This window comes from Protobothrops mucrosquamatus, unplaced genomic scaffold (genome assembly GCF_001527695.2).
Source record: "Protobothrops mucrosquamatus isolate PMUCROS unplaced genomic scaffold, P.Mucros_1.0 scaffold780, whole genome shotgun sequence".
In the NCBI taxonomy this organism is placed as follows: Eukaryota; Metazoa; Chordata; class Lepidosauria; order Squamata; family Viperidae; genus Protobothrops; species Protobothrops mucrosquamatus.
Genome location: NW_015387048.1, coordinates 194,744 through 222,740, shown reverse-complemented (window position 1 = coordinate 222,740; position 27,997 = coordinate 194,744). Strand labels below are relative to the sequence as shown.

General features: G+C 44.6%; 1 protein-coding gene across 3 annotated transcripts in view; it reads left to right on the top strand.

Annotated features, from left to right (window-relative positions):
* LOC107289887 (phosphatidylinositol transfer protein beta isoform) overlaps positions 1 to 13,062 on the top strand; it is a 26,820-nt gene extending 13,758 nt beyond the window's left edge. The window contains exons 7-12 of one of the 3 annotated variants that reach the window (XM_015818713.1): positions 1,689 to 1,772; positions 2,194 to 2,271; positions 5,935 to 6,045; positions 6,784 to 6,906; positions 7,929 to 8,010; positions 12,069 to 13,062. In XM_015818713.1, coding sequence (XP_015674199.1) covers positions 1,689 to 1,772; positions 2,194 to 2,271; positions 5,935 to 6,045; positions 6,784 to 6,906; positions 7,929 to 7,976 — 444 coding nt within the window. In that variant the 3' untranslated portion in view covers positions 7,977 to 8,010; positions 12,069 to 13,062. Of the gene's footprint in view, positions 1 to 1,688; positions 1,773 to 2,193; positions 2,272 to 5,934; positions 6,046 to 6,783; positions 6,907 to 7,928; positions 8,051 to 12,068 lie in introns of those variants that run through there. The other 2 variants (XM_015818712.1, XM_015818714.1) reach the window with 2 other exon arrangements.
* Positions 13,063 to 27,997: the final 14,935 nt, after the last annotated feature.

Sequence of the window (27,997 nt, the reverse complement as noted above, 5' to 3'; positions counted from 1 at the left end):
GGGTTATAAATAAAAAATCAGAACCCCTGTAACATTTTGTGGATGAAGCGAGGGGTTACGTGACTACTTTTTCATGGAAGTTTCCCAAAACAGAAGGATACGACTTTACAGCTGTCCCAGATTCCAGCTATTTCATTCCCTCCTTCCAACATTTTCACCTTCCACTGAGCGTACTTGATTCTCATCTAAATGTTTTCTGCCAAGTCCCTCTCTCAATGCATTTCCTTTTTCCTAACAATTTCTGGCAGTGGAGTATACACTTCCCCAATCGGAGCCTCGCCTTTGGATCCCGACCAGGCGGGAGGCAGAATAAAAGGAAGCCGTTTAAAGGCGGGAGGAGGGAAAATCCCGAGGTTGGCTTGCTCCCGATTCACGATGAAAAAGGCGAAGGGAAGCTCGCAATTCGGGCTGGCAGGCTGGCTTGCTGGCTTTCTCGCCCGCGCCAACTCCCTTCTCTTTGCTTGCAGCCAGGCGATTCCGAGTTTTAAGTGCAGCTCCTAGCAACCCCGAGGAAAATCCCACGGATGGGGGTGGGGAGACTCAATTAAGGTGCTTGCAACCCCCCACCCACCCAAGGGCAGAGACCAACCCCACGAATGGCCATCCTGGCTCATGCCTGCACAAAACAGCAACTCCGATCTAGACCGGGGGGGGGTGTTTCAACAGAAAGAAGGCGAGCGAGTGAACAACACCTTGGATGCAGCAGCCTGTCTTCTGCTGCCCACAGCAGCCCCCCTCCCTCACAAGCCACTATTCATTTAGCAGCTGCGGATCCGATTTTGCCAACCAAAAATAAAAATACCCGGAGATTCGGGGGGGGCACGGGGGAGAGAGAGAGAGGTACCAAGTCTGCGCCTTGCTCTAAGAATGCGCTTTCCAGGTTTTTTTTAAAAAAAGCTAAGATTTAAAAAAAAATACAATCCAAAAGTGCTATTTAAAAAAGCAATTGCACTGAATGCATCAAGGCGAGCTGGCGGAAAGAAAAGATGATCGCCGGCGCTTTTATTCAGACACCAGATTTTTTTTTTCCCCAGATCATAAAATGTCCATTCCTCCCTCCAAAAGGGAGGGAATCAAAATACAAAAGGAACCCACCCCCACGGCAAAGCCCTCCGGCGTGCTGATTCCACAGCTAACAACCCCTCCCTCCCTCCTTCTTCCTCCTCCTGCCTCACCCCTCCTCAACTCCCCGCCAGCCCGTCTCCCCTCTTCCACCGAGGCGCGAGCGACTGCACGCAAGCGCGATCTGGAGCAGCTCCGCCGGCTTCACAGATTCCCCAGGAAGATACGTCACAGACGCCAATGTCCGGGCCGTAGCTTCTGATTGGTGAAAAGGCTGGGAGAAGGCGGGCTGAGTTGTTGGCTCTTGCTAGCTCTACCTGAGAGGCGGGGAGTTGCTCCTTTGATGCTTTAAGTCTTACCATTCTCTGTGTTGTTTTTATCTGCCTGGAGACGGATAGAGGAGCGGTGTCTCGGTTCCTAAGACCATCGAAAATATATGTTTTCCGATGGTCTTAGGCGACCCCTGTGAAAGGGTCGTTCAACCCCCAAAGGGGTCGCGACCCACAGGTTGAGAACCGCTGGCTAAAATATCATCAATATGTATAAAACCTAAGCAGAAATTCGCCAGAATTTGATACCTTTGATATTGTCAGTTAACTTCTAAAATTGTAATTTCTCCTTTGCAGGTCCATGGGCTGGATGCAGATACTTGGAAAGATGTGGAAGTTGTTCACATAGACATTGGTGATCGGACACACGTATCAGATGATGTAAGATGATGTTGGCTGGGCTGCGGCCTTGGTAGTTGGCAAGATGGGTGACGTGAGATGAAGGCAGGACAATTCTAGGTCATGAAAAGAGGACTGGGAAACTCTGGTGGGCTACAGATAATTAATTTCTGGTGGCAACAGTGATGATGACCTATACCAGTTTCACTAACAGCTTGCTAAAGTTCTGGTGTCATTCTCAGTCTCTTTTGTTTTTCACTGACTTTTGGATGTTAAACATTGCCTTTTTTTCAACCTTCCTCTGTAGCTAAGTTAGTTGTTTCTGCTCAACTCTAGCAGGAAACGTGTTGACTTGTTCTGACTATTTTTTTTAAATAGTTATTCAGATTCTTCCTCACATCACAGTTTGCTAGGACTTCTGTCCTGCATGCTGCCACCTTTCCTCAACTCTTTTCTCTTTCAGGATTACAAACCAGATGAAGATCCAGCTCTTTTCAAATCTCTGAAGACAGGCAGAGGCCCTCTCGGCCCCGACTGGAAGGTAATATCTATCCCACAAAAAGAAGGAAACTGGCTTTTTAGTACATCTTTGATTGCCTACCCTCCTCCCTCCCAACTCCCCCCCCCCTTCCGCATTCAGGCATTCTAGATTCCAAGAGAGGCTTGAAAAGAAGCAACCTCATTAGAGTCCCCCAAATTTGGTTTGACCAAATGTTTATGGTTATCAGGTTATCTCTCATCTAAAATAGGAGATTAGTCCTGCTTTTTTCCATAGAATTATAAGCATTGCTCATACACAGTGCTGTTCCGCTGGGCTGACTTAAGCTGCCCATGGGTTTCAGAGGTGTAAGTTATGCCACACAACTCCTCTGCTATGCTAGACTAGCCTTCCACAATTTGACACCCTCTGAAAATTTTGCTATACAACTCCCATCATCCCCAGCCTGCATCTGGAGAGCACCAGAATGGAGATGACAGATTACTAGCATGAAGATCTAGATTGATTGCCTTGTCTTTAAAATATATCTGATGGTCCCAGACCAGCCACTATTTTCTCAGCCTAACTTGAAGGGTTGTCCGGAGGGATAAAGGGTTTTTTTTTCAAATATATTGTTTGTTGAAAAATGCAAACTAGATAAAAAAAAATGTATGTGGGAAATTTTGATTTACCATTATCTGCTCTTTCTGCCTCTCTCAAGTTCCCCTCAGGTGTTTCACCAAAGAGAAACATTATTTTAAAATGTCCAGGATTTGGGGCGGGGGAAGACCTATGCCCTCTCCAAGCCTTGAGTGGTATTACAATTTTTTAAGAACTTCTTTCCAACCCAACAGAATGATAAAAATAGGGAATTATGTAAAATGGCTTGTAACTCTACCTGTCTATCTTTGGGAAGCCCTCTGAATAGAACTGGGTCAAATTTGGTACATGGGAGAAGCTAGCATGAGTTTAAAATGGGGCTGGGTCCAGCCAAGGGCTATAGAGGAAAAAGTCTAGAAAAATTACCCTGTGCCTTCCTCCAGTGGCAAAGGCCATTGAGTTCAGATGCTGCTACATGCTCCATCTAAGGCCTCCCTCCTTTCCTGGTCCACAAATTCCATGTGCTCTGCATGCTTTCCTGTGTCAGAAGGAAAACCCCATACATCAGCGGTTCTCAACCTGTGGGTCGTGACCCCTTCGGGGGTCGAACGACCCTTTCACAGGGGTCGCCTAAGACCATCGGAAAACATATATTTTCGATGGTCTTAGGAACCGAGACACCGCTCCTCTATCCGTCTCCAGGCGGATAAAAACAACACAGAGAATGGTAAGACTTAAAGCATCAAAGGAGCAACTCCCCGCCTCTCAGGTAGAGCTAGCAAGAGCCAACGACTCAGCCCGCCTTCTCCCAGCCTTTTCACCAATCAGAAGCAGCGGCCCGGACATTGGCGTCCATGACGTATCTTCCCGGGGAATCTGTGAAGCCGGCGGAGCTGCTCCAGATCGCGCTTGCGTGCAGTCGCTCTCGCCTCGGTGGAAGAGGGGAGACGGGCTGGCGGGGAGTTGAGGGGGGGGTGAGGCAGGAGGAGGAAGAAAGAGGGAGGGAGGGAAGGAAGGGTTGTTAGCTGTGGAATCAACACGCCGGAGGGCTTTGCCGTGGGGGTGGGTTCCTTTTGTATTTTGATTCCCTCCCTTTTGGAGGGAGAAATGGACATTTTATGATCTGGGGGGGAAAAAAATCTGGTGTCTGTGAATAAAAGCACCAGAGATCATCTTTTCTTTCCGCCAGCTCGCCTTGATGCATTCAGTGCAATTGCTTTTTTAAATAGCGCTTTTGGATTGTATTTTTTTTTAAATCTTAGCTTTTTTTAAAAAAAAAACTGGAAAGCTCATTCTTAGAGCAAGGTGCAGACTTGGTACCCCTCTCTCTCTCTCTCCCCCGCGCTCCCCCCCAATCCCCGGGTATTTTTATTTTTGGTTGGCAAAATCGGATCCGCAGCTGCTAAATGAATAGTGGCTTGTGAGGGAGGGGGGCTGCTGTGGGCAGCAGAAGACAGGCTGCTGCATCCAAGGTGTTGTTCACTCGCTCGCCTTCTTTCTGTTGAACCACCCCCCCCCGGTCTAGATCGGAGTTGCTGTTTTGTGCGGGCATGAGCCAGGATGGCCATTCGTGGGGTTGGTCTCTGCCCTTGGGTGGGGGGGTGTTGCAAGCCAACCTCGGGATTTTCCCTCCTCCCGCCTTTAAACGGCTTCCTTTTATTCTGCCTCCCGCCTGGTCGGGATCCAAAGGCGAGGCTCCGATTGGGGAAGTGTATACTCCACTGCCAGAAATTGTTAGGAAAAAGGAAATGCATTGAGAGAGGGACTTGTCAGAAAACATTTAGCTGAGAATCAAGTACGCTCAGTGGAAGGTGAAAATGTTGGAAGGAGAGAATGAAATAGCTGGAATCTGGGACAGCTGTAAAGTCGTATCCTTCTGTTTTGAGAAACTTCCATGAAAAAGTAGTCACGTAACCCCTCGCTTCATCCACAAAATGTTACAGGGGTTCTGATTTTTTATTTATAACCCTTTTCCTTTCTTCCATTCTCTTGCTGCTTTTCCTTCAATTGGTCATGTGATCAAAATGTGGATGCTTGGCAACTGGCCTGTATTTATGATGGTTGCAGTGTCCCAGGGTCATGTGATTATTTTTAGCAATCTTTTGACAAGCAAAGTCAATGGGGAAGCCAGATTCATTTAACAACTGTGTTCCTAACTTAATAACTGCAGTGATTCACTTAACAACTGCAGCAAGAAAGGTCGTAAAATGGGTGCAACTCACTTAACAACTGCCTTGCTTAGCAACAGAAATGTTGGGCTCAGTCGTGGTCGTAAGTTGAGGACTACCTGTAGTTGTGGAATTCCTTTTGTTGGATGGTTCTATCTTCTAGAGTCTACTCTAGAGTCTGATCCTGCATATCAGATATTTACAGTACGATTCATAACAGTAGCAAAATTACAGTTATGAAGTAGCAACGAAAATAATTTTATGGTTGGGGGTCACCACAACATGAGGAACTGTATTAAAGGGATGCGGCATTAGGAAGGTTGAGAACCACTGCCATACATGATTGCAATGAGATGATAGCACAAATAGTCCTTGTTTAGTAACTGTTAAGAGTTATGATGATGTTTAAAAACACCTGGCTTTGTGACCAGTTCTCACAATTATGACCATCCAAGCATCCCAGGGTCACATGATTGCCATTTGGATGCTTCACAACTGAAATGGATTTACAACTATTGCGGCATTATGTAGTCACGTGATTGCCATTTATGTGCTTCACAACAAGTGTCATGACAAGCAGAGCGAATGCAGAATATAATCACACGTTTTGGTTACCTGATGTCTCAATGACTGGCGGTTTGCTTAATAACTGGGAAGTGACATTTGGAGTCTTTGGCAGTCAGGTGATTTTCTGCTTAGCAATGAAGTGGCCGGCGCCAATTGTGGTCACTAAGCAAGGATTACTTGTAACTGTATTTAATCACAAACCAAATCTGTGAAATTAAATTTCATTTGTGTTCTGGATGTCCAATACGAATGTATTGGAGGAGTGTGACTTTGGCCATGCCATTCAAAAGTCACACGCACTTGGACAAAATAGCACATCCTGGTCCCGCCTTAACTCTTCTGATTTTATTCTCTCTCTCTCCCCTCCCCCCTTTTTTTTCTTTCCTGTTAGCGGGAACTAGCCAATAATGAAGATTGTCCCCACATGTGTGCCTACAAACTTGTGACTGTGAAGTTCCGCTGGTGGGGCCTTCAGGGAAGGGTTGAAAAGTTTATCCAAAAGGTGAGTTCAAGGTGGACAGTTTTTTGCCCCGGTTTGAGGAAATTTGCTAGAATCCGAAGCTCTGTTTGAGGGGGGAAAGCCCCCCCCTCAATAATATCAAGCAGATATCGCTTTTTATGGAATAATAGGATAGAGAGATTGAGTCCAGTAAACATCGGGCCATTTTCTCAGAAGCACAGAATTAACTACAGGCAGTCCTCGACTTACAACCATTCGTTTAGTGACTGTTCGAAGTTACAACACTGAAAAAAGTGACATTATTGTTTTTCACGTGTACAACCATTGCAGTTTTCCCGTGGTCACGTGATAGAAATTCAGACCTTTGGCAATTGGCATGTATTTGTGATGGTTGCAGTGTCTGGGCAGTCATGCGATCTTCTGAGAAGCAAAGTCAATGGGGAAGCCAGATTCACTTAACTGTGTTACTAATTTAACAACTGCAGTGATTCACTTAACAACTGTGGCAAGAAAGGTTTTAAAATGGGGCAAAATTCACTTAACAACTATCTTGATTAGCAACAAAAAAAATTGGGCTCAATTGTTGATCGTAAGTCGAAGATTATCTGTGGTTCAAAATGGCTGCCAGTCTTGCTTTTCTGTCTGAAGAACCTAGCCTAGATTTATTCCTGTGACTTTGATGTCTAAAGGCTTAGAAAACGGCTTTTCATTCCCAATTTGGGCCATCTTATATTCTCAGCATCTCAAGTTTCTTAAAAGCTTCTATTTCCCCTTTGACAGCAAGAAAGACGCCTCTTTACCAACTTCCATAGGCAGCTCTTTTGCTGGTTGGATAAGTGGGTGGATTTAAGCATGGCTGACATCCGGCGGATGGAGGATGAGACGCAGAAAGAGCTTGATGAGGTAATAAGGATGGTTATCAGTTTGGGAGTATAGTATGTACTGGATGGGGTAGTCAAGTAGTTTTCTTTCCCCATGGAAAGTCTCTGCTATAACAAGAGACAAATCCTTTATTCTTCTATAGAAGGAAATGAATATAAGGGTATTTTATAAAACGAAGGATCCTAGCTAAAAATGAAACAAATGTGCTTTTTTTCTTCAAAATCATGTTTTATTCTTAAAAGAGTGCAAATAACAAGAAAGTTTTTTTTAAAAAAAGACTTTCTTAGTAGTAAGAAGATGTAAAAAGATTACATTAATAATCCATAATATGGGAGGGATATATGTGATCCATATGTAGTCTCTTCCCAACCTTTTTGTGTCTGCTATATTTTTTCTCCACGATATATCGTTGCTGGAATTAGTATCAAAAACATTACTTCTCAGCTTTGGGGCTAAGACCAAGTATAGTAACAGCAGCAAACCCATCAGATTTTAGCAATACCATGTTGTGAAGGGCTTAATCACCTATTTCGAGTTGGAAAGATTGCAACTCCCTCCACCACAAACTTTTCAAATAGATTTTAAAAATTGGCCCGGCTATTTCCCATAGTGCCATTGCTATTTTGTTCTTTTGATATCAAATAATTAAAAAGTAGAGGTAGCCTCTTGCTTCTGTAGCAGTGTTTCTCAACTTGGCAACTTGAAGATATGTGAGGACTTCAACTCCCATAATTCTCTAGCCAGCCATGCTGGCTGGAGAATTCTGGGAATTGAAGTCCAACTATCTTCAAATTGCCAAAATTGAGAAACACTGCTCTATATAGCCGTCCATTTGGTAGTATATTTATAAACAGCCACCTATGATTAAAATATGGTAATATGTAAATTCATTTGAATTCAGTTGTACTTGATTACTGCTAGGAAACACAAAATTGTTTTGACAAGTGGAATTAAGGCTAGGAGAAACCGAAGTGGGCCAAACCCATTAGGAAATTATTCTTGCAAAAAAGCCATTCAACCAGAAATTCTATATTCTATTGCAGATCCGCCAGAAGGGCACAGTGAGAGGCATGACTGTCGGGGATGAATGAGTGCCCCCTGCTGCCTAGATGAAGAAATGACAAGGTTGGAAAAAACAGGAGTGGAATAAATAGCATACTGGAAAGCAATGCAGGGAGTTTATTCAAAAGCTCATGTCTCAGTTTAACGTAATAAAAATGCATGATGTTTGCCACACACAACCTTTGCTCCTCCCACTACAGTGCAAGTAAACTAAAAAAGAAGACTATAATTAGCCATAGAGAGCCAGTTTGGTGTGATGGTTAAGCATCAGTCTAGAAACCAGGAGACTATGAGTTCTAGTTCCACCTAAGGCACAAAGCCAGCTGGGTGACCTTGAGCCAGTCATTCTCTGTAGCCTGAAAAAAGAAAGCAATGGCAAGCACTTCTGAAAAAACGTGCAAAGAAAACTGCAGGTACTTGTCCAGGCAGTCGCCAGAAGTCAACACTTACTCAAAGGCACAAAACAAAACAATAATAATAATAATTTGTCTGCTTTAGTGCAAGCTAGGATATTAATTCATGATTTAAAATTTGGCTTTAGTTAACCAGGAAATTAGTGCTAATTATTGATTTCCTGGCTTACTTGAATCAGCTGTGAGAGGGCTGCATGCACAGGAAAAGATTTGTCACATCTTATTTAGCTGAGATCTGGCTGAGCAGATGTGGTCAATATGGTATAGATCATCTTTGTGAGAGATGAGCATATAAAGCTAAAATTAGTAGGGATATGTTAAGGCCACTTCATAATTTGCATTGCATTACTTTTGAAACATTCTTACGATTAGAGCTATAAATTCAAATAAATAGTAGGGTTTGCAGATTCATACTAGCTATTTTTTTTAACCAACAAAGCATAAATGTAACTTCCTCAGTTTGGTATCTTTCAGATGTGTTGAGTTGAAACTCTCTTTGTTCTTGGCCAGCCTATGATTTATAACCTCAAACATCTGAACTGCATCTGATGGAGGAAAGCTGGTTTAAATCTGTCAGTTAGCATTCGTCTTAAACTTTATTTGTATGTCTAAATTGCTTCATGTAATTATAAAAGAGAAATAGACCATAGAATATTTTTTAAAGAATGCTAAATTAATCTGTACTATAAATTCCACTTTAAAGTGTAGAATGTAAGCATAGATAGAATAAGCAATCTAGCCACAAGCAATCTGCTTTAAAAAGTAGAATGGCAGACATTTTGATTGAAAGATCCCCTTTGAAGATTATACCCTGGTGTCCAAAAGAACAAGTTTGGGGCCCAGGAGTCTCTTCAGATGATAAAGTTAAAAAAATTCTTCCTTTTGGGACTTACTATACTTTAGCAATAGCAATAGCACGTAGACTTATATACCACTTCACAGTGCTTTACAGCCCTCTCTAAGCAGTTTACAGAGTCAGCATATTGCTTCTAACAATCTGGGTCCTCATTTTACTGACCTTGGAAGGATGGAAGGCTGAGTCAACCTTGAGCTGGTCAGAATCAAACTCCTGGCAGTGAGCTGAGTTAGCCTGCAATAACCACTAATCACGGTCTAACCCAGGGGTAGGCAACCCAAAACACTCAAAGAGCCACTTGGACACGTTTCCCACCGAAAACAAAACACTGGGAGCCGCAAAACCCTTTTGATATCTAAAATGAAGATAACACTGCATATATCCTTTTTTACCTTTAAAATACGGTTGGGGAGGGGGAGCAGGACGGGAGGCAGCGGCTCTGGCGGCGGCGGCACGGCGGCGGCCACTGCAGCATCGTCGGGGTTCCCCGCTGCCCCCAGACCGGGCACCGCCCTGCCGTGTCCTCAGCCGAATGGGCGGGGAGGGGGAGCAGGACAAGAGGCAGTGGCTCCGCCGGCGGTGGCATGGCAGCGGCCACTGCAGCATCGTCGGGGTTCCCCGCCGCCCCCGGCCCGGCCGCCACCCCCACCGCGTCCTCAGCCAAACGGGCGGGGAGGGGGAGCAGGACAGGAGCAGCGGATCCGGTGGCGGCCACTGCAGCATCGTCGGGGGGCCCCGCCACCCCCGGCTCGGCCGCCGCCCCCGCCGCGTCCTCAGCCACTTCGCCGTCGCAAGAGGAGGGCGCCAAGGCCGGGTGCACCATGGGTGGCTGCGCCGGCAACAGAATGCCGCCGCGGGGACGAGGGGGGGTCACGACCTGCCGCCGGCCCCGCTGCCCTCGCAGCCCAAGGTCTCCTTCTCCTGCAGCACCAAGGGTGGCGGCGGCGGCAGCAGTGGGAGGACGGCGAAGTGGTGCAGCTGCCCGTTCGCCGCCGCCTCTTCGGCCTTGCTCAGCGCGACAGGCAGCAGCAGCAGCGGGAGGACGGCCAAGAGGACCGCGCAGCAGGTTGGGAAAGGGCCGGGCAGGCGCCGCGGAGGAATCCGCTGCCCGTGAGATGGCCGAAAGGCGCAGGTGGAGAGGGGAAGCTCCGGAAGACCCCCGGTGACTCCCCCGACTAACAGAGGTGGCGGTGGAGCAGGGCAAGGGGAGACCTGCCGGGCAGGGAAGAGGCACCCTGAGACCGGCCACCCGTGGCTCCTCACCAGGGACACCTTTTCGGCAATCCTCCCGGCCACCACGTGCAGTAGAAGAAGGAAAGAGTTTTGTGGGCAGTCCCACAAACCAAAGAAGTTCAACCAATCAATTCAAACTTCATGAGAAGTTTGAATTGATAGGTTGAACTTTTTTAGTCCCTCTTTTTTTTTCAGACTGCACATGGTGGTTGAGGACAGGGAGCCGCAGGAGACGGCTGAAAGAGCCGCGGGTTGCCGACCTGTGGTCTAAACACTGCACCACCACAGCCCGTTAGCTAGTCGAAGACTTAAAGCAAGGCCTCAGATTTTTAAAGTAGTTTTTACATTCAAGTGAAATTGAGAAAGAAAATAGCTTTCAGTAATGAGGAATAGTTTGTACTCATTAATACACATCTTCCATTGTCTTCATCTTCGTCAGCTAAGACCACATATCCAAAGGTGCATCTTACAGGTAGGTCTAAACTTGTCAGAACTTGCATTAGATTTTATAGGACAGCTTGATGACTGCAATAGAGGAGCTAAGGTTTTTGATTTCCTATTGTTTAATGCAGGGGTGTCAAACTGCCAGCCCGCGGGCCAGACGCATCACGCAGAAGCTGCTCCCACCCCATTGCCGGCAATGGCAAAACAGTCCCGATACGTTGCACGATGTCATGTGACGTCACGAGTTTGACATGTCTGGTTTAATGAAAGCAAGAAAAATATTCTTAATTTTTTTTTTAAAATGCCATAGCTGAAATTTTGCTCAATGTGTATATTTGCAAAGTAGTATTTATTTCCTGTAAAAGGGATGCCAATAGGGATTCCTTGAGCTCAACTGGGTGTTTTATGTTAGACCTCCTGATCTATGCAGACTGTAATGTAAATTGGTAGCATTATATATGGTGTCTAGTTCAAGGGAAGCAGGGACTGATTCTCCAAGCTTCCCTCAATTATTTCATAGTTGGCTCTCATTAATGGAACTCAAGATCCTACTGTAGTTCAGTGTTCCTCAACCTTGGCAACTTTAAACGGGTCTAGGACAACTCACTGCGGCCAACTTGCCACAGCCAACTCACTGCAGGACAAGAGTTACACTAATAACAAAGAAATGGTGGAATAGAATAATTAAAGAAAAGATGCAAAAGGATGGCCAAAATGAAATGTCAGTGACAAAAATTAAAATAATTTTCTAATTGTTTTAAATATTTAAATTGAATTGTTGAATTGTCCCGCAGCGAGTTGTCCCTCGGTGAGTTGTCCCATTCTGACTTTAAGCATGCTGGCTGGGGAATTCTTGAGTTGAAGTCCATGTATCTTAAAAGTTTCCAAGGTCAAGAAATACTTTTCTAGTTAAAACGGGGTAGATTCCACAGGCTACGGTCTTTGTTTCATATGTGTGGAGTTTTGTATACATCATCCAAGCATCCAAAAATAGAAAGCAAGGCAGACAAGCAGTTGCCACCGAAGGCCTGGCGTGAATACCCCTATTTGTTTATGCAAAGTGTAAGTCAGAGAAGGCTGAATTTCATTGAACTTGTTCAGGTTTAGACTCAAGTTTTCTCCATAGAGAAAATACTGCATTTTGCTCATTCCTCCCTGTCTCTTTTCTACCCTAGATGCAGTGCCCGTTCTGACCTGAGATTGGACCTATCCTTGTGGGACTCTGCCTTCTCCCTCTTCCTCCTCCTCGTCACCTAGGAAGGGGGAGATGGGTTCTTTCTTTCATTCCATCCATTTGGTCCTAAGATATTCCAAGATGTCCCCGATTTTACCAACCTGGGGGAGCCCCATGAAACTGCTGCATATTACTTACTGATCATGGATTAATAGGTGTCCTTACCGCATGAATGGGATGTCAAAGGGGACAAGGACCTTTCGGGTGGGCGGGGCATCTCCCCTTTTCACACTGCAGAGTCAGGAATGCATGAATATTAATAACATTAATCTGAATATTTTTAGAATCATACTTCAGTGGGTGGGTGAGGAATTTATAGGAAGTGGAAAAACAAAAAAAGGACGATTTAAATTGGGAGGGGGGAATTTAAAGTTAGGAATATAGTTAGTTTCTCTTTCACAGTGGAGAGTTTTAAGCCGCCCATGAAAACTCTTTCTCCCTTTTTGAAATTGCATTCAGCTTCCAGAGCTGTGGGGGGGGGAATGAAGTTTCCACTCCAGGAGTTTTCCTATGCATGCTACATGTTGGAGTCAAACATGCCACTAGACAGGGCCAGTTACAGGCAGAAATGTGTCTCCCATTTGACCTGATTTTCAGACACAGCATAAACTGCGTCATCAAAATTTGGTGGGACAGTTTCCTGCTATATTTTTCTGCTTTGAAACAGCACTGGGACCTTCACTTTAATTCAGGATCCTTTTCCTTGCTTGCCCTCGCCTCCACCTCCTGTTTCAGGGTACCCGGGAAAGCAAATAGCTTTCCATTTGGGGAAGAGGTGCATAGAAGCATTTCAAGCCTTTCGGGAGCTGAAGGAGAAAGAAACAGACTTGGAAGCCCTGGGCTGTAGTTCAAGGATCTGAACAGTATTTTTTTTAAAAAAGAAAACACTGAAAATCTTTTTTAAAAAGTAAAACAGTAAATAAACTTGAAACTGAGTTCTTGTTTAATTCTTATATTGCGTGAGAGTCAACGACTGCTGTATATTATTTCAGTCTTTTTTGTAATTTAATTTGTGTTCTCTCAGTGCACTGAAGATCAAAATGAGACATTTTATGTAATTTCATACATTACTTGTTTGCACTCCAGATTATCATAGACTTTCGACAGAAGACCCCACATGTAAATGTGTGTTTTTCTGGTGGGTTGGCTTCATACCCTAGAAGATAGGAATTCTGTTTTTTACTTGGAAAACAAGGCAGAGAGTGGAACTGCCCAGATGCTCTTTCAGTTGTTTGCCTGGGCACTGATTCTGAAGAAATTAGGTTTGGAAAGCACGATTGCAAGAAATTGAGAGACAAAGCTACACCAATGATATTCTTGCTCTGTCATAATCTGTTTTAATTTGTGCTGTCCAATTAAAGACCGTCTGGGTGATTAACTCAGTAACTTTATAATTACAAACATTGGCATACTGCTGAAATAATATTTGCAGATATGTGTGGCTGACCAAGATCCCTATCCTGCAGAAGTAAGAATGTTTCAATGCTCATTAGCTGCTCTGTTTTGCTTTTCTATCCTTTCTGACTCCCTCTGTACAACTCTAAATGTGAACATTGCTCACGTGTGCTCAAAACCATCCCCAATGTTGGAGTCCTTGGTGCTGTCTGTTTGCTTGCAGATGTTTCATCACCCAATTAGGTAACACTAACAATGCGGTTCAGTGTGGAGTTCATTCCTTGTTTATATTGATTAGGGTATTGCTTTCTGCTTGATTGTTTGCTGGTGGTAATCCAGGCTTCTCTGCGTATGGGAAATATCGAGAAAACCACACCCTCACCAAAACTGGCAAGGCAAGCTACTCTGTATTAATGGAGCAAATCCCACACTAATCCACTTCCCCAAATTTATCCATGAGCTTACAGGTATTTTGTTCTATTGCAGACATGTCAAACTCGCAATGTCACGTGACGTCGCGCAACGTATCGGGACGGTTTTGCCACTGCCGGCAATGGGGTGGGCGCGGCTTCCGGATGATGCGTCCGGCCCGCGGGCTGGCAGTTTGACACCCCTGTTCTATTGGAACCATCCCTAATTAATATTTGTAGGCATTTTGCTCCCACCTTAATTCTTGGCATTTAGGTTCTGTTGGCCCAAACCATTTGACTGCCAAGTGGAACTATTCTTTTTTCATGGTCCATCCTAGTGTTTCTCAACCTGCTGGCTGGGGAATTCTGTGAGTTGAAGTCTACACATTTTAAGCCTCCAAGGCTGAGAAACGCAGAGGCTCATATGAGGATGATTAGCTTATTAAAGAGTTGGCTAAATTGGGTATGGTTAACTGTTAAGCCCCTTCTCTTGTGAACCATACAATGTTACTTTACTCGTTGCTCAGAACCATTGAGTTACTACTCTGTTGCAATACGCAGGAAGAGGGATTTAAGTCGATGTTGGAAGTGGATGAAAGTAAAGACAGTTCCTCCTACCAATCTTGGGGGGTTGGTGGGGGGCCGGGGTGTGTGTGTTATACTAATCTTGGGATTATGGACCAGCTTGGAGGAATGTGATGATACACAGGGTATACCAAAAGTCAGGTCCCATAGGCTATTTGCAATATTTTTTTCCTGGAGAAAATGTTACTATAGTACCGGTAATGTTAAAAAGTCATGCATCAAACAAAGGATTATAAGAAAATGGCAACCAATTTGAACATTTAATGTAATTTATATAATACATTTTATATCGGGCCAAGCTTTGGGTACAATAATGTCTACATGGATTATGTGTGTGAAAGCACAGCAATAGCAATAGCATTTAGACTTATATACCGCTTCACAGTGCTTTACAGCCCTCTCTAAGCAGTTTACAAAGTCAGCATATTGCCCCCAGCAATCTGGGTCCTCATTTTACTGACCTCGGAAGGGTGGAAGGCTGAGTCAATCTGAGCCCCATTGGATCGAACTCCAGATCAAAATTTGTGAGTAGAGTTTGCCTGCAATACTGCATTCTAACCACTGTACCACCAGGGCCATAGGCTGTATTTTGTGTGTGGGAAACCTGAGTGTGTGTGGGAGAAAAAATGAGGATGTGCAAAGGCTTTGTGCATGTGAGCATGGAAGTATATTCATTAGCAGGCAAGCAGGCATTAGCTATCTCCACAAATCCAGATCTTAAATACTAGATATGCTGGATTTGTTTTTACACATTTTCAGTCTATTTTAACAGCATTTCTTGGAATGAAGATTTTGATGCTGCTTGTGGAATTTCCATCAATTGGTGTTTCTATTCCTTAGTTACTAAACTGAGGGGGAAAGTGACATTGTACTTGGTTATATAGCCTGCTTTTGCAAGAATGTGGCTTTATGCCAGGCAAAGATTGTGCAGAACAGATTTTTGCTGTTCAGTAGGTTATTATGAAATGAAGAATGTGTGAAAGTTGGTAGAGGAATATAGGCAATGTCTGGGTTAAGAATATCTGACTTACAACCTGTACTTATGAATGGACTGCCATAAATTAAAAATTTGAGTTAAATGCAATAGTTCATAATAACAAACACACTCTTTTGTAACCCTCATGGAAACGTTTGGCTTCAGCAGAGGAAGGAGAACACAGTCTGCCATTTTGAAAAAAATGAATTCTCTTGGAAAGGAAGCTAGAGTGACAGAATTTATTAGATTTTGAAAAGGAGGTAAGTTTAAAGAAGAAAAGTCAAGTTATACACAAAGAGGTATACACAAAGAAACAAGGATGATTAGAGGTAATAGAACAAAACGGAATGGTATATGTTCTGTTCTGAGCGTTGGTAAGGCATTGAGATGAGGCAGGAGTAACAACAGTTGCTTCTTTATTCAATCTTCAACAGAACAACACAAAATGGCGCAGATCCCTTTTATACCATTCTGCAGGGAGCAGCGTCAACCAATAAATGCAATGTATTTTTCCCGCCTTGCGCATGCACAATAGGCTGGAGACAGCCTGTCTGGCCCGGGCAGCCTCGTGGTCTGTCCAGGAGACTCTGCAGCTTCCTGCACCTGCTGTGTCAATCACAGCCCAGGACATAACACCCCTCCCCTCTTAGTTCAAAAACACATAGAACTTGCTATTTTACATTACTACAAATCTAACACCTTTTCAATTCTTTTGAGCGTGTCCTGATTTCTAAGGAACACTTAAGCCTTGTTGGCAAAACCCCTATGTGCCGAGTGGAAACCCCCGCTTCCACAGGAAGACTGAGATCCACGATCGTGATCCTCCTCCCCCCCGAGAGCAGAGTCAGGAGCGGAAGGGTGACTGGGTAGCCTCCGGCGCAGCTGGTCAATGTGCCAACGCAACACACGACCATCTTCCAAGGCCACTTCGTATGACAGCGGCCTAGTGACTTTGCAGACTACTGCTGTCACCCAGAGATGTCCAGGTCCATAGTTCCTGTAGTCTCCTAGGTGTCCGCAGCTGTGACACCTGTGAAGCCACCCGGTCTGGGTGCAATCTGTCCAGTTTGGTAATGAGGCGGTGACCCCAGCGGAGTTCAGCTGGGCTTTTCCCAGTAGCTGTGCAAGGAGTGGTGCATTGGCAAAGAAGAAAGTCAGCTAACCTGTGATGCCAGCTCCCGTGAGTGAGCCTCTTCAAGGCGTCTTTGGTTATGCGCACTATGCGCTCAGCTTGGCCGTTGGAAGCCGGATGAAAGGGTGCCGAAGTAGCATGGCGGATCATGTTGGCCTGTAGGAAAGCCTGAAACTCAGAAGAAGTGAATTGAGGTCCGTTGTCGGAGACAAGAACATCTGGGAGCCCATGGGAGGCGAAGATCCCCCTCAACACCTGGATGGTCCTGGCAGTCGTCATAGTGGACACTGGAACGACCTCTAGCCATTTAGAGTGACTGTCCACAACAATGAGGAAGAATTGCCCCTGAAAGGGGCCAGTGTAGTCGATATGAACCCTCGACCAAGGAGCATGTGTGTCCTCCCACCTGTGTACAGGAGCCTGTGGCATTTCAGGCCTGGACTGTTGGCAGACGTGGCAACCCTGAACCTGGGTCTCAATCTCCTTATCGAGCCCCGGCCACCAGAGATAGCTGTGCGCAAGCGCCTTCATCCGGACTATTCCCGGATGTCCCTCATGCAGAGAGTGCAAGACTCTAGTCCTCAATGAGGTTGGGATCACTACCCTGCTACCCCACAGGACACAACCATTAAAGGTGGAAAGCTCATGCTTCCTTTTCCAGAAACTCTGGACACGTGTCAGGCCATCCGGACAGCACCCATGTCAACACACGTGTTAGCGTGTGATCAGTGGCTGTTTCTGCAGCCACATCCCCTGAATTGAGGGGAGACTCAGGCAAATCCTGGATAGCCAGGATGTGCTTAGCTGGAGCAGGATCAGATTCTACAAGCTGTGTAGACGCAACCTACTAAGGCCATCTGCATGGCCCATTTCCTTGCCTGGTTTGTGAACCAGGGAGTAGTCATATGCAGAAAGGAAAATTGACCACCTCAGCATTCTAGGAGAAATTATGTGTGGGGTTTGCTTGTTCGTTGTGAACAACCCCAGCAATGGCTTATGGTCTGTAAAGACCGTGAAATGGCGACCATACAAAAAGTCATGGAACTTTTTTATGCCAGCCACTATGGCCAAGGCTTTTCTGTCTATCTGTGCGTAATTACGCTCAGCAGATGACAGAGTACTTGAATAGTAGGCTACAGGGACTTGTGTCCCATCAGCCTTGAGGTGACTTAAAACAGCCCCGATCCCATAAGGGGATGCATCGCAGGCTATACACACTGGCAACTGCTCATTGAAATGAGCGAGAACAGCATTTGAAGACAACAATGCCTTGACCTCAGCAAAACTCCTTTCATGGACTTGTGTCCATTTCCATGGAGCCTGTTTGTCCAAGAGCCGGTGTAACGGCTCTGCCACTGCAGCCTTGTGGGGGAGGAAAGAATGATAGAAATTTAGAAGCCCAAGGAAGGCTTGAAGCTCGCTCTTCGACTTGGGGCTTGGGGCCTGCTGAATCGCTTTGAGCTTAGATTCAGCAGGATGGATGCCTCTGCATCTATACGAAACCCCAGGAATCCAGTGGAAGTGACTCCAATTTTGCATTTGTCTTGCTTAAGCTTCAGCCTTGCTTCGCTGAAACGCAGAAAAACGGAGCGAAGCCTCTCAGCCAGGTTTTCGAGTGATTCCCCTGCGATGAGGACATCATCGAAATATGGGCAAACTCCTGGAATGTTACGGAGCGTTTGCTCCATAACGCTTTGGAAAATGCCAGGGGCTACGTTAACCCCGAACTGCAGTCTTCTGACTTTGAAAGCTCCCCGGTGCGTTACGATCGTCTGGGCCTCTGCCGTTGCCTCATCAACCGGTAGCTGTTGATAGGCCTGAGCCAAATCAAGTTTGGCAAAAACTCGGCCTCCTTTAAGCAAGGCCAAAATGTGGCTCACCACCGGCACCGGATAAAAGTGCTGCTGTAATGCTTTGTTTAACGTGCATTTATAGTCAGCACAAATGCGGACTTCCCCGTTGGCCTTAAGTGGCGTGACTATGGGTGTTTCCCATGGACTGCTATCCACAGGTTCCAAAATACCTTGCTGGAGCAGTTTATCCAGCTCGGCATTAATCTTTTGCTTAAGCACAAAGGGCACCCGACGAGGCTTAGTTCTAATCGGGGCAATGGATGGGTCCAACCACAATGCAATTGGAGGCGCCTTGTACGACCCTAGTTCTGGGCTAAACACATCAGCAAACTCCTTGCAAACTTCTGCAAGACCTGCCGTTTGCAAGCTGTGTAGCCCAGTCACTTGAATCCCAAGTGCCTCGAACCAATCGAGTCCAATTAGACTCGTGCGATCGCCCTCAACCACAACAATGTCCAGGAACCCTTCGAATTGCCTACGCTGCACTCTGAGCGTGGCCTCCCCTTTCACCCTGACTCGGGAATTCTGAAAATCTTTTAAGATCAGATTCGACGGCCTGAGTTTAACTCGCTGGCCGCTTCTACAGCAGATTTGCTTGAGGGTGTCCTGGGATATGATTGAGAGAGCTGAACCCGTGTCCAACTCCATCGTTAAGGGGACCCCCTGCAATTTGACATCAATGCGCAGCTTTTTCTTCAATGGTCGGTGGGCCCCGGTTCTCAAAACACTCATACGGGACGCGCAGAAACCCACCCTATTCTGGCTGGGAACCCTGATACCTTTCCGAGGCAATTCTTCCGATGGATGGTCTTTCTTGCGACCCAAACAGATGGCGACTATGTGGCCTTGCCGGCCACACGCCCGGCAAATAGCAGAGCAGAATTGGCAATCGGAGCGCTTGTGGCGTCCTCCACATCCGAAACACCGAGGGAATTGAGCTGCCTTGTCAGCTCGCTCTTAGGGCCTTCTCTTCACTGGCTGCTGTAGACGGTCGACCTCATTTTTGGAATTCGGCTCAGCTACCTCTCGAGCAACCTCTTGATGGATGGAGCCCGAACTCGTAGGGTGCTTGGACAGCTGCAAGGCCTTGACTGCTCCTCCCGCTGCTTCGTCGACCGTAATTTCCCTTAGTGCATCCTGGAAGGAAACATCTTCCTTTGCAAAAATCTTCTGTTGCAGCTCACGGCTCCTCAAACCACAAACTGGCTGATCTCAAAGCCGTTCCTCAAGGTCTTTGAACTCACAGGGCCTTGCAGCTTGTCACAAAGCAGCAATAAAGTCCGCAGCAGACTCTCCTGGACGTTGGTCCCGGTGTTCGAATGCATGACCCCAGGCAATTACCGATAGCTTCGGTTCAAAATGTTCCCTTAACATTTTCTTCAGCTCCGTATAAGCGATGGATTCCAGAGGTGCTGGGGCAACCAGATTTTCGGCAATATCAAATGTCTCTTGCCCACAGACACACAGTAACGTTGCAGCTTTGAGCCCGTCTTCCCGAACTTGGTTTACTCAAAAGTAGTTTTCTACTCTGGCCACGTATGAGCTCCAACGTTCAGGGTGAGCTGTATCAAATTCAGACAAACGCCCTATCTTAGACATCGTTACTTCTCGGCGGCCTCGTCAACGCCTCGTGCTGCTCCGGCTTGTGAAGGGGTTCAAGGACGAATCTTGCCGAGCTCTCCTCCAGCGTCTTCGTACTGGCAGGCAGAGTCGCACGAGTTTTGAACGCTGAACTTCCAAGCACTTCGGCCTCCCGTGGTGAGTCAGCCTAATACTTTCTTAATGTTTCCAAGCAGCACGATCCCACCTTCATCACCAATGTTCTGTTCTGAGCGTTGGTAAGGCAGGAGTAACAACAGTTGCTTCTTTATTCAATCTTCAACAGAACAACACAAAATGGCGCGGATCCCTTTTATACCCTTCTGCAGGGAGCAGTGTGATGACCCAGGGCCCCGAACGGAGGCAAAGCAATTAGCTGGTCAGAATAATTGTCTTTGTAAGCACTGCCAACGTTCACCCAACAGCCCCCATGTATGCTGGCACAAGTTCAATAAAACAGTCAACGGAGTTCAACAGTTCTTTAAAGTAAAACAGATAACAAACAAAGTATGATCTTTTCAACACCCAGCTTGCCTGTAATCTGCAAACTGCAAAACTGAAGACAGCAAGGAAAACTCAGCAGGAAACAAACTTGATCCAAGATACAAAGAGTCCAGGTACAAGAGCTCACATCACAAGAGTTCATGTTTGTTCCCGGCAAATGCCCCACCCCACAGCGTCTCCTTAAATGCCTACTCCCCAGGTGTGCCTTGTAAAGTAGGGCATGACGCTCTCCTCCCGAACAAGTGAGCCTGCCTCCGTTGTTCCCTCCTCCTCTCTACTCTCCTTGCTCTGGGATCTGGTGGGGAGGGGCCTTACTCCTCGCCTGAGCTCTGCCTTCCCTGTTCCAAACTTGAAGGGCCCTGGCCTGCTTCAGCCTGTTCCTCCCCACAGTCCTCCGAAGCCACAGACACCCCCTCCTGGGCCTCAACAGGGAACTCCATGTCGTCTTCAGAGTCAGGCTCAGACGGAGGCATGACAGCAGCGTCAACCAATAAATGCAACGTATTTTTCCCGCCTTGCGCATGCGCAATAGGCTGGAGACAGCCTGTCTGGCCCGGGCAGCCTCGTGGTCTGCCCGGGACTCTCTGCAGCTTCCTGCACCTGCTGTGTCAATCACAGCCCAGGACATAACAGTATAGGTATACATGAGATTTAGCTGCATTTTTGTTTTCTTACCTCACACCTTTAATTTCTTTGGCTTACTACTACTAACTCCTTTTCTGCACTGTAATAACTTTGCTTATCTCCAGAAGGAAATACAGTAGCCTGATGGGTATATACATACATAAATCTTTGCCCTTCTTTACCCTGGGTGTATTATTGTTCTCCACCAAATCTATATTGCCCTAAACACTGAATCAATCTTTCCAGCGACCTGCATGACATATATTGTTTCTTTTAATGTAATGCCTGCAGTTTAATTATGCTGACTTGTAAACAGTACTTAGGCTGCCTGGTTTTTAAATACCCTTCATCCATTCAGGCAAAAGGTGCAAGCATTAGCCGAATTGATAGGTCTTGTTCCCGTACCACTGACTAGGACCATGTTCAACCACAATACTCTTCCCCCACTATAGCCTACTGTTTAAATCTTTCCACTAGGTTTGCAGAACTGGAAGCCTGCCAACTGACTGTGACCCTCTTCCAATTGCGGTACTATATTGTACAATTTTTAAAAGCTTGAATTCCTTTTAAAGAAAAAAAATCCCCTGATTGAAGATTGCACCCACCGACACTGATAGAACTACCAGGGAGAACCCAAACTATTCAATTCCCACTCCAGGCTCAGTTGACGGTAAGTTCTGTGGGTGGAGTGGTAGGGACTCTTCCCCGCTCCTGCTCAGAAACTGTGGCTGCTCTAGGAAACAATAACTGCTGCAGGTTTTACTTTCTCTTTTTTCTGCTTGTAAAACAACATTAAAAAAAAAAAAGATGTCAGAGGAACTGGCTTCGTGCATAGCAGCCAGAGTGTATTTCAACCTTAACCTACAGTACCAGTTTCCCTGGAGGCAGCCAAAACTAATGCCAGCGAAGGGAATTCCTGCTATAAGACGTTGCAAAGCCAACCTATTAAAAAATATATAGGGCAGCTACCAAGTTGAGTGGGTGGGAATGACATGCTGTATGATAGAATAAAGAGCAGAGAATTGGTCAAGGATGAGCTGAAGTAACGTCGTCCATGAGTCAGTAATACTTAAAACAGCAACAGAAGCTGCCTCTGGTTTCTGCTGTCTGTTTTTGGGATTTTCCATTGGATTACTTAACTAAAATCCCCTTAATTCTCCCAGTCCTTCATACCTTGCATGATTTATTCACTGAGAAATATATCATATCTTCGGTCTCTGTACCACAGTATCAAAGTCCCCTTTCAGTGGGTATGATTATTTTGTTTTTGCATCTGTTTTCCTATTCTTGTCAACTGAGCTTTCTCCAGAAACTGTGGTGCTAGAATTTCCAGGAAGTCACTGGTACCAATCCCTCAATTGGTAGAGATAGTGTTGTCTATTCATCTGAATATCTATTTATCAAAAACATATTAATTGCTGGCTGGGGTGTGGAGGAGCTGGCTGTGAAAATGCAACTAAGTCCTAGTTTTTTAAACGATCATTTCTATGTGCCCATTTGATTAAATTTTGACAAAGAGATAGGAAATATACTAATATTTTTTTTAGTCTTGCTCAGTGCTTTGCATGCAACCAGCACTGAGTCCTACCCTCAACCAGGGCTAGGTTCAATGGTGTAATTTGTATTTTATTTGGTTTTAAAGCTTTATTGTAACTCTGTGGCTCTGTTGCTCAACACACTGAACCACATTAGATTAGTGTGTTGTGCAAATCCAGTCCATGTGGTCAGTTTATGATTCAATGTGCCTTACAAACCCAGAAAATTACTTAAGTTTCTAACCACATTTAAATTAATCATGGGTAAGTGGCTTATGCAGAAGGTCTTTTTGGCATAGCTCATGGTCAGTATAATTAACAATTAATAATGGAGCTTCATAGGACCCTTTGGGTATTTTGTGAATGAACCATGTGTACACAACATTATTTACAGTCATCTGTTTTGTAGCAGTTTTACAGGTCTATTGCTGAATATGTCTAGCAACATAGGTGCTGGTGGGTTGTGTTATGCTTGCATATATTACAATGCAATTATGAAAGTGTAGAACTTGCACTGTGATGTCCCAAAGCAAGTTCTACCATTTTGGCATCATTGTGGTTAGGAACAGAAGAAAAATGGCAACAACTGGACTTTCTGTAAAATTCCACGAATATGGCAGACCTCATCTGATGTGAAAATTGGCTATCAAATTTCTTTTAAAGAATGGATTTGATCTCCTTGCTTCCCAACATGGAGCCCTTACAGCGTGTTGGATGGAAACTCAACCAACTTAACTCAGTAGTGTGGGAACTGAGACAATGCTGATTAAAAGTTGAGAGAAATATTTGGAGGGGCACTACCTATCGCTTCTGAAGTGGCCTAACTGCCTTTGAATTTTGCATTTCAGATTTAAAAAGCTGGCAGCGTTTGTAAGCAAACCATGCTGATGTCTGAAATGCTGGGAACGCATTTATTTTTCATTAATGAAAAAAGAGGGGAAATTCACAGTCAACGCAACAACCTGTCTTCTGAAACTGAGATAATCTGTGGATTCCCCTTGTATTGAATATTGTTCATCTGCCCTCCATTGTTACAGACTGTGTTTAATCTCCCTAACCAAGAGGCGAACCAAGTTCAAAACTGCCTTTAGTGACTGAATTGAGTAACTGTGGACCAGTCATTCATTCTCAACCCACTGAATATCACAAGCTTGTAAAAGAAGGAACATTATGTGCACCACCTAATATCTTTGCTGGAGCGCAGCATGTAGATCTAAAAATAAAATAATAGATACATTATAAACATGGCTATGTAGCTGTCATAAATTCGTAAAAGCAACAATAAAACACTCAAGATAATATAAAAGTCCAAGTTCTTTTTAAAAAAAAAAAATGTTATATGAATACAGAGCATGTAGTTTTGAAGGCAATTGCAGCTCCGAAAGAGATACATTTTGCAGGCAAAAGTCCTTTCCTTGATAATTTCTTCAAGTGCTAGTATTAGGGCTACTGTATTTAGTTTGCAAAAATCTGGAATACCTCTGGATTGTAGCAAAGGGATACCAGAATGTTAGCATTTAATGGTCACATAGAGCAGGGGTCCCCAACCCCTGGTCCATGGACTAGTACCAGGCCGCGGCATGCCAGTAACCGGTCCGCACAAACAAGCAAAGACCTATCCACAAGATGTAGGCAGCACACAAAACCACACCCCCTCCGGTCCGCAGAAAAACCTCTCTCTACAAAACCGGTTCCTGGTGCCCAAAAGGTTGGGGACCTCTGACATAGAGGTTATCCAGATTTTGCAGTTGAGGTATGGTAGCCCTAGGGTAGGGTTTCCCTACTGGACACCCCACCTGATATGTGACCTCCAGCTCCTAGAACTTCCTATTGGTGAGAATTCTGGGAGTTGAAGTCCCCATATTTGGAAAGTATCCAGGTTGGAAAACATTGCCCTTGAAGAACTTTCCAATAAATCTCAAATACCTTCTCCTATCTTTATTGATCTAAATAGTCCCTTTGAGAGCTGGGTCCTAATCTTTTAAAATTAAGTGTTTTTAAAGGTCAAAATCAATTACTGAATTGCACTCAGCAATAAATGGGAGCCAGGGCAAGAGGTTCCATAATAGAGGCAGTCCTCATTTAGTGACCACAATTGGGACTGGCAACTCATTCGTTAAACAAAGTGGTTGGTTGCTAAGTGTAAAATCACATGACTGCCACTGTTCTTATGATCTTACTTCAACTTTCCTTTGCTTTGCGGATTTGAGAAGGTCGTAAATGAAGGCATCGGTGGCAAGGCTACTTTTCATCATCATTGCAACTGCAAATGGTCACTGTTCAAAGGGGTCACTAAACGAGGACTACCTGATGCCCAACGTGATGCAGATGCAATGAGGAATTTGCTTGCTACTCTTTACAACAATTGGGTTGTAGACTCCCAGTATAAGAGTGCAAGCATGATGTAATCAGGCCATGGGTTACCATAGCCAAGTTGGATCATTTGAATAAAATCTGCATGGGAGGGAGTTGTGTAAACATACACTTTGTCTCCACCTTCACTGAAAATCTGGGGTCAGGAAACGATCAAAGAGCACTCCTGTGATAGCAATACAAAGGGAAATGCAACATTTAGTTTCATGTAAATTATGTTTAATAACGCAGGAGACAAGCTGTAAGTCAGTGCAATGCTGCTTTTGGGGGGGTCTTTTGAAAATGGTGTGAGACAATGTTCTTTTGGCAGCACCATTGGTTGAATGACTCTTGGAGGTGCTGAAGAGGATCTTCCATTAAACTTAAATCTTGCTTGGGATGAAAATCACATAAAAAGACACTTCCGGTGGTGGCATCAGGGCGGTGCGGAGTTAAGGAGACAGGCTCTGTCACCTAACTCCGATCTTTCCACGTTTGGAGACCCTTTGGGGGCACGGGGAAGTCTGGAGGACAACGCGCGAGAAAGGGGGATGCCGGAGGAATAACAAGGTGAAAGGCGATCGCCCGTTAGGACGAAGGAAACCTCCTAATTTCAATGTGGAAACTTCTGCCAGCAGCTGATGGCGGATCTGAGGCCCTGATAAAGCCACAGATGATGCGGAAGCAAGAATTCTAACAGACGGTGCCAAGTAGTAAGCTGTAATAGCCTATATTATTCCTAATACTAAAGTATATGAGGTGAGTCTAATAAGATTTAAGTGTCTATTAGGACGGGCGCTGAGAGGAAGCTCAATCAGAGAGGGAACCCTCAACGCAAGCGGCGACCCGGCGGAGGAGCTGTGAGTCGACAGATCTAAAGAACTGAGAGATTAAATAATAGAAGGTAGACACAAAGAAAGACAGTGTATTAAATCTGTGAGCGCAGAAGACGGAGAGGTTTGAGGAAGAAACTGGGAGCGGAGAGATCGTGATAAAGTTGAAGTCGGTAGAGCTTGTGGATTGAGAGACCTGGATAGAAAAGACTGAGTTGAAAGAGTTGAAAGAAAATGGCGATCTAGAAGAACGCAGCAGCGATTAAAAGTGGTTGGAGAAAAACTAGAGACAAACCTGAGGGCTGCAAAGATCGGGAAACTCAAGTAAAGTGCTCCCAGCCACGAAAAAGCGTGCCTTGCTGTTAAAATCTGAAGGTGGAAAGAGAGACCGGGAGGATACGACACCAAAGGAAAGTGAAAAGAACGGACTGAGGTTGGAAAGAAAACCTGGAGCTTGAGAGATCCATTCAAAAGATACAAGGAAGGAGACGAGAGTGAAGGAGCGGAGTGACGATTAGAAAATAAACGACAGGAGAGGAAGCTGAAAAAGATGGGCTGACGCTGAGAAAGATTTATAGCTTGACAGGGACGGTGCTTTAAGTAAGACGAGCGTGAACGGAAGGGAAGGAGACAACGGAAGACGACGCTGGGAGTATCAGGAGAGTGGATGAGGTTTGAGAAGAGATAAAAACGGACTGTATAATTGGAAAAATTTGTTGGTTAAAAAAGTAAGAAAGAATAAGAAAGTGAAGAAAGTTTGAGAAGGTAGAGAGAGGTTGGAGTAATTGGGGTAGTGGAGGAAAGTTCAGAGAAGTTGAGGGAAGAGAAGTGTAAAATAATTATGGCAACATTGAGGACAGGGAAAAAAACGGTATCGAGTTTAACATTGACACCCTCATCCCCACCTGGCCAAAGATCAATAGAAGGAATGTTTGGCACAGATAAACAAAATGTAATAGCCAATATGCAAACTATGCAATCTACACTCCTCAGTATCCAAGAAACAATGTTAAAAATGCAAGAGACTATATCGAAAAATCATGTGGAAATGAGAGGCGATANGCTAGACGTAATAGACTCCCACGGGAGGTACACATTAGGTTTGCCAGGAAAAGGGTGAGAGATATAATTTATAAAATTACAAGGGAAGAGCCAATGATCTATAAAGGTGTAGAAATACAAACTTTAAAACAGATACCGAAAAAGATAAGAGATCAAAGAAGGGATTATAGATTCCTCAGTTCCTATTTAATAAAAAAAACCATACCCTTTAGATGGTTAATTCCGGAAGGAATGCTGATAACATGGAGAGAGAGAAAGATTAAAATAGATAATTTAGAGAAAGCCCGGGAATTTTTTGATCAGTTGGAAGGAACTGAGGAAGAGAACAGTAGTAAGGAAGAATTGGAACTCAAAAGCCAGGAGGAACTTAAGGAAAGAGAACAAGGAACTGAAAGTAAGGGAGAAAATGGACAGAAGAAGGAGAAAGGACCAGGACTTAGAACAAGACAAGCTCACAAGTAAAACACACAAGTAGAAAATAGAAAAGAAAATTAGGCTATTATCTATTAATATTAATGGATTAAACGCACCAGTAAAGAGAAAACAAATATTAACAAAACTAGTCAAACAACACATAGATATTGTCTGCTTACAAGAAGTACATGTCAAACAGCAACATAGGAAATATTTAGTATTTCCTAAATTAGGATCACTATATACAGCATTAGCTGAACAAAAGCAAAGAGGAATAGCAGTTTATATTAAAAAAGAGATAAATGCAAACTTAAAATATCAAGATACAGATGGAAGGATATTGATAATAGAAATACAAAGTGAACAGAAAACCTGGTTGTTAGTAATATATGCACCAAATGAGAATCAATACGACTTTTATTATAAATTACACGAGAAATTGATAGAATTGGGTCATTTAAATATTTGTATTGTGGGTGATTATAATGCGGTGGTGGATGCAAAAAAAGATTATAATAGTGATAAGAAAAATAAAAAGAAAAGGAAAATATTACCAAGGACCTTCTTTGATCTGGCACATGAACTTAATCTTTCGG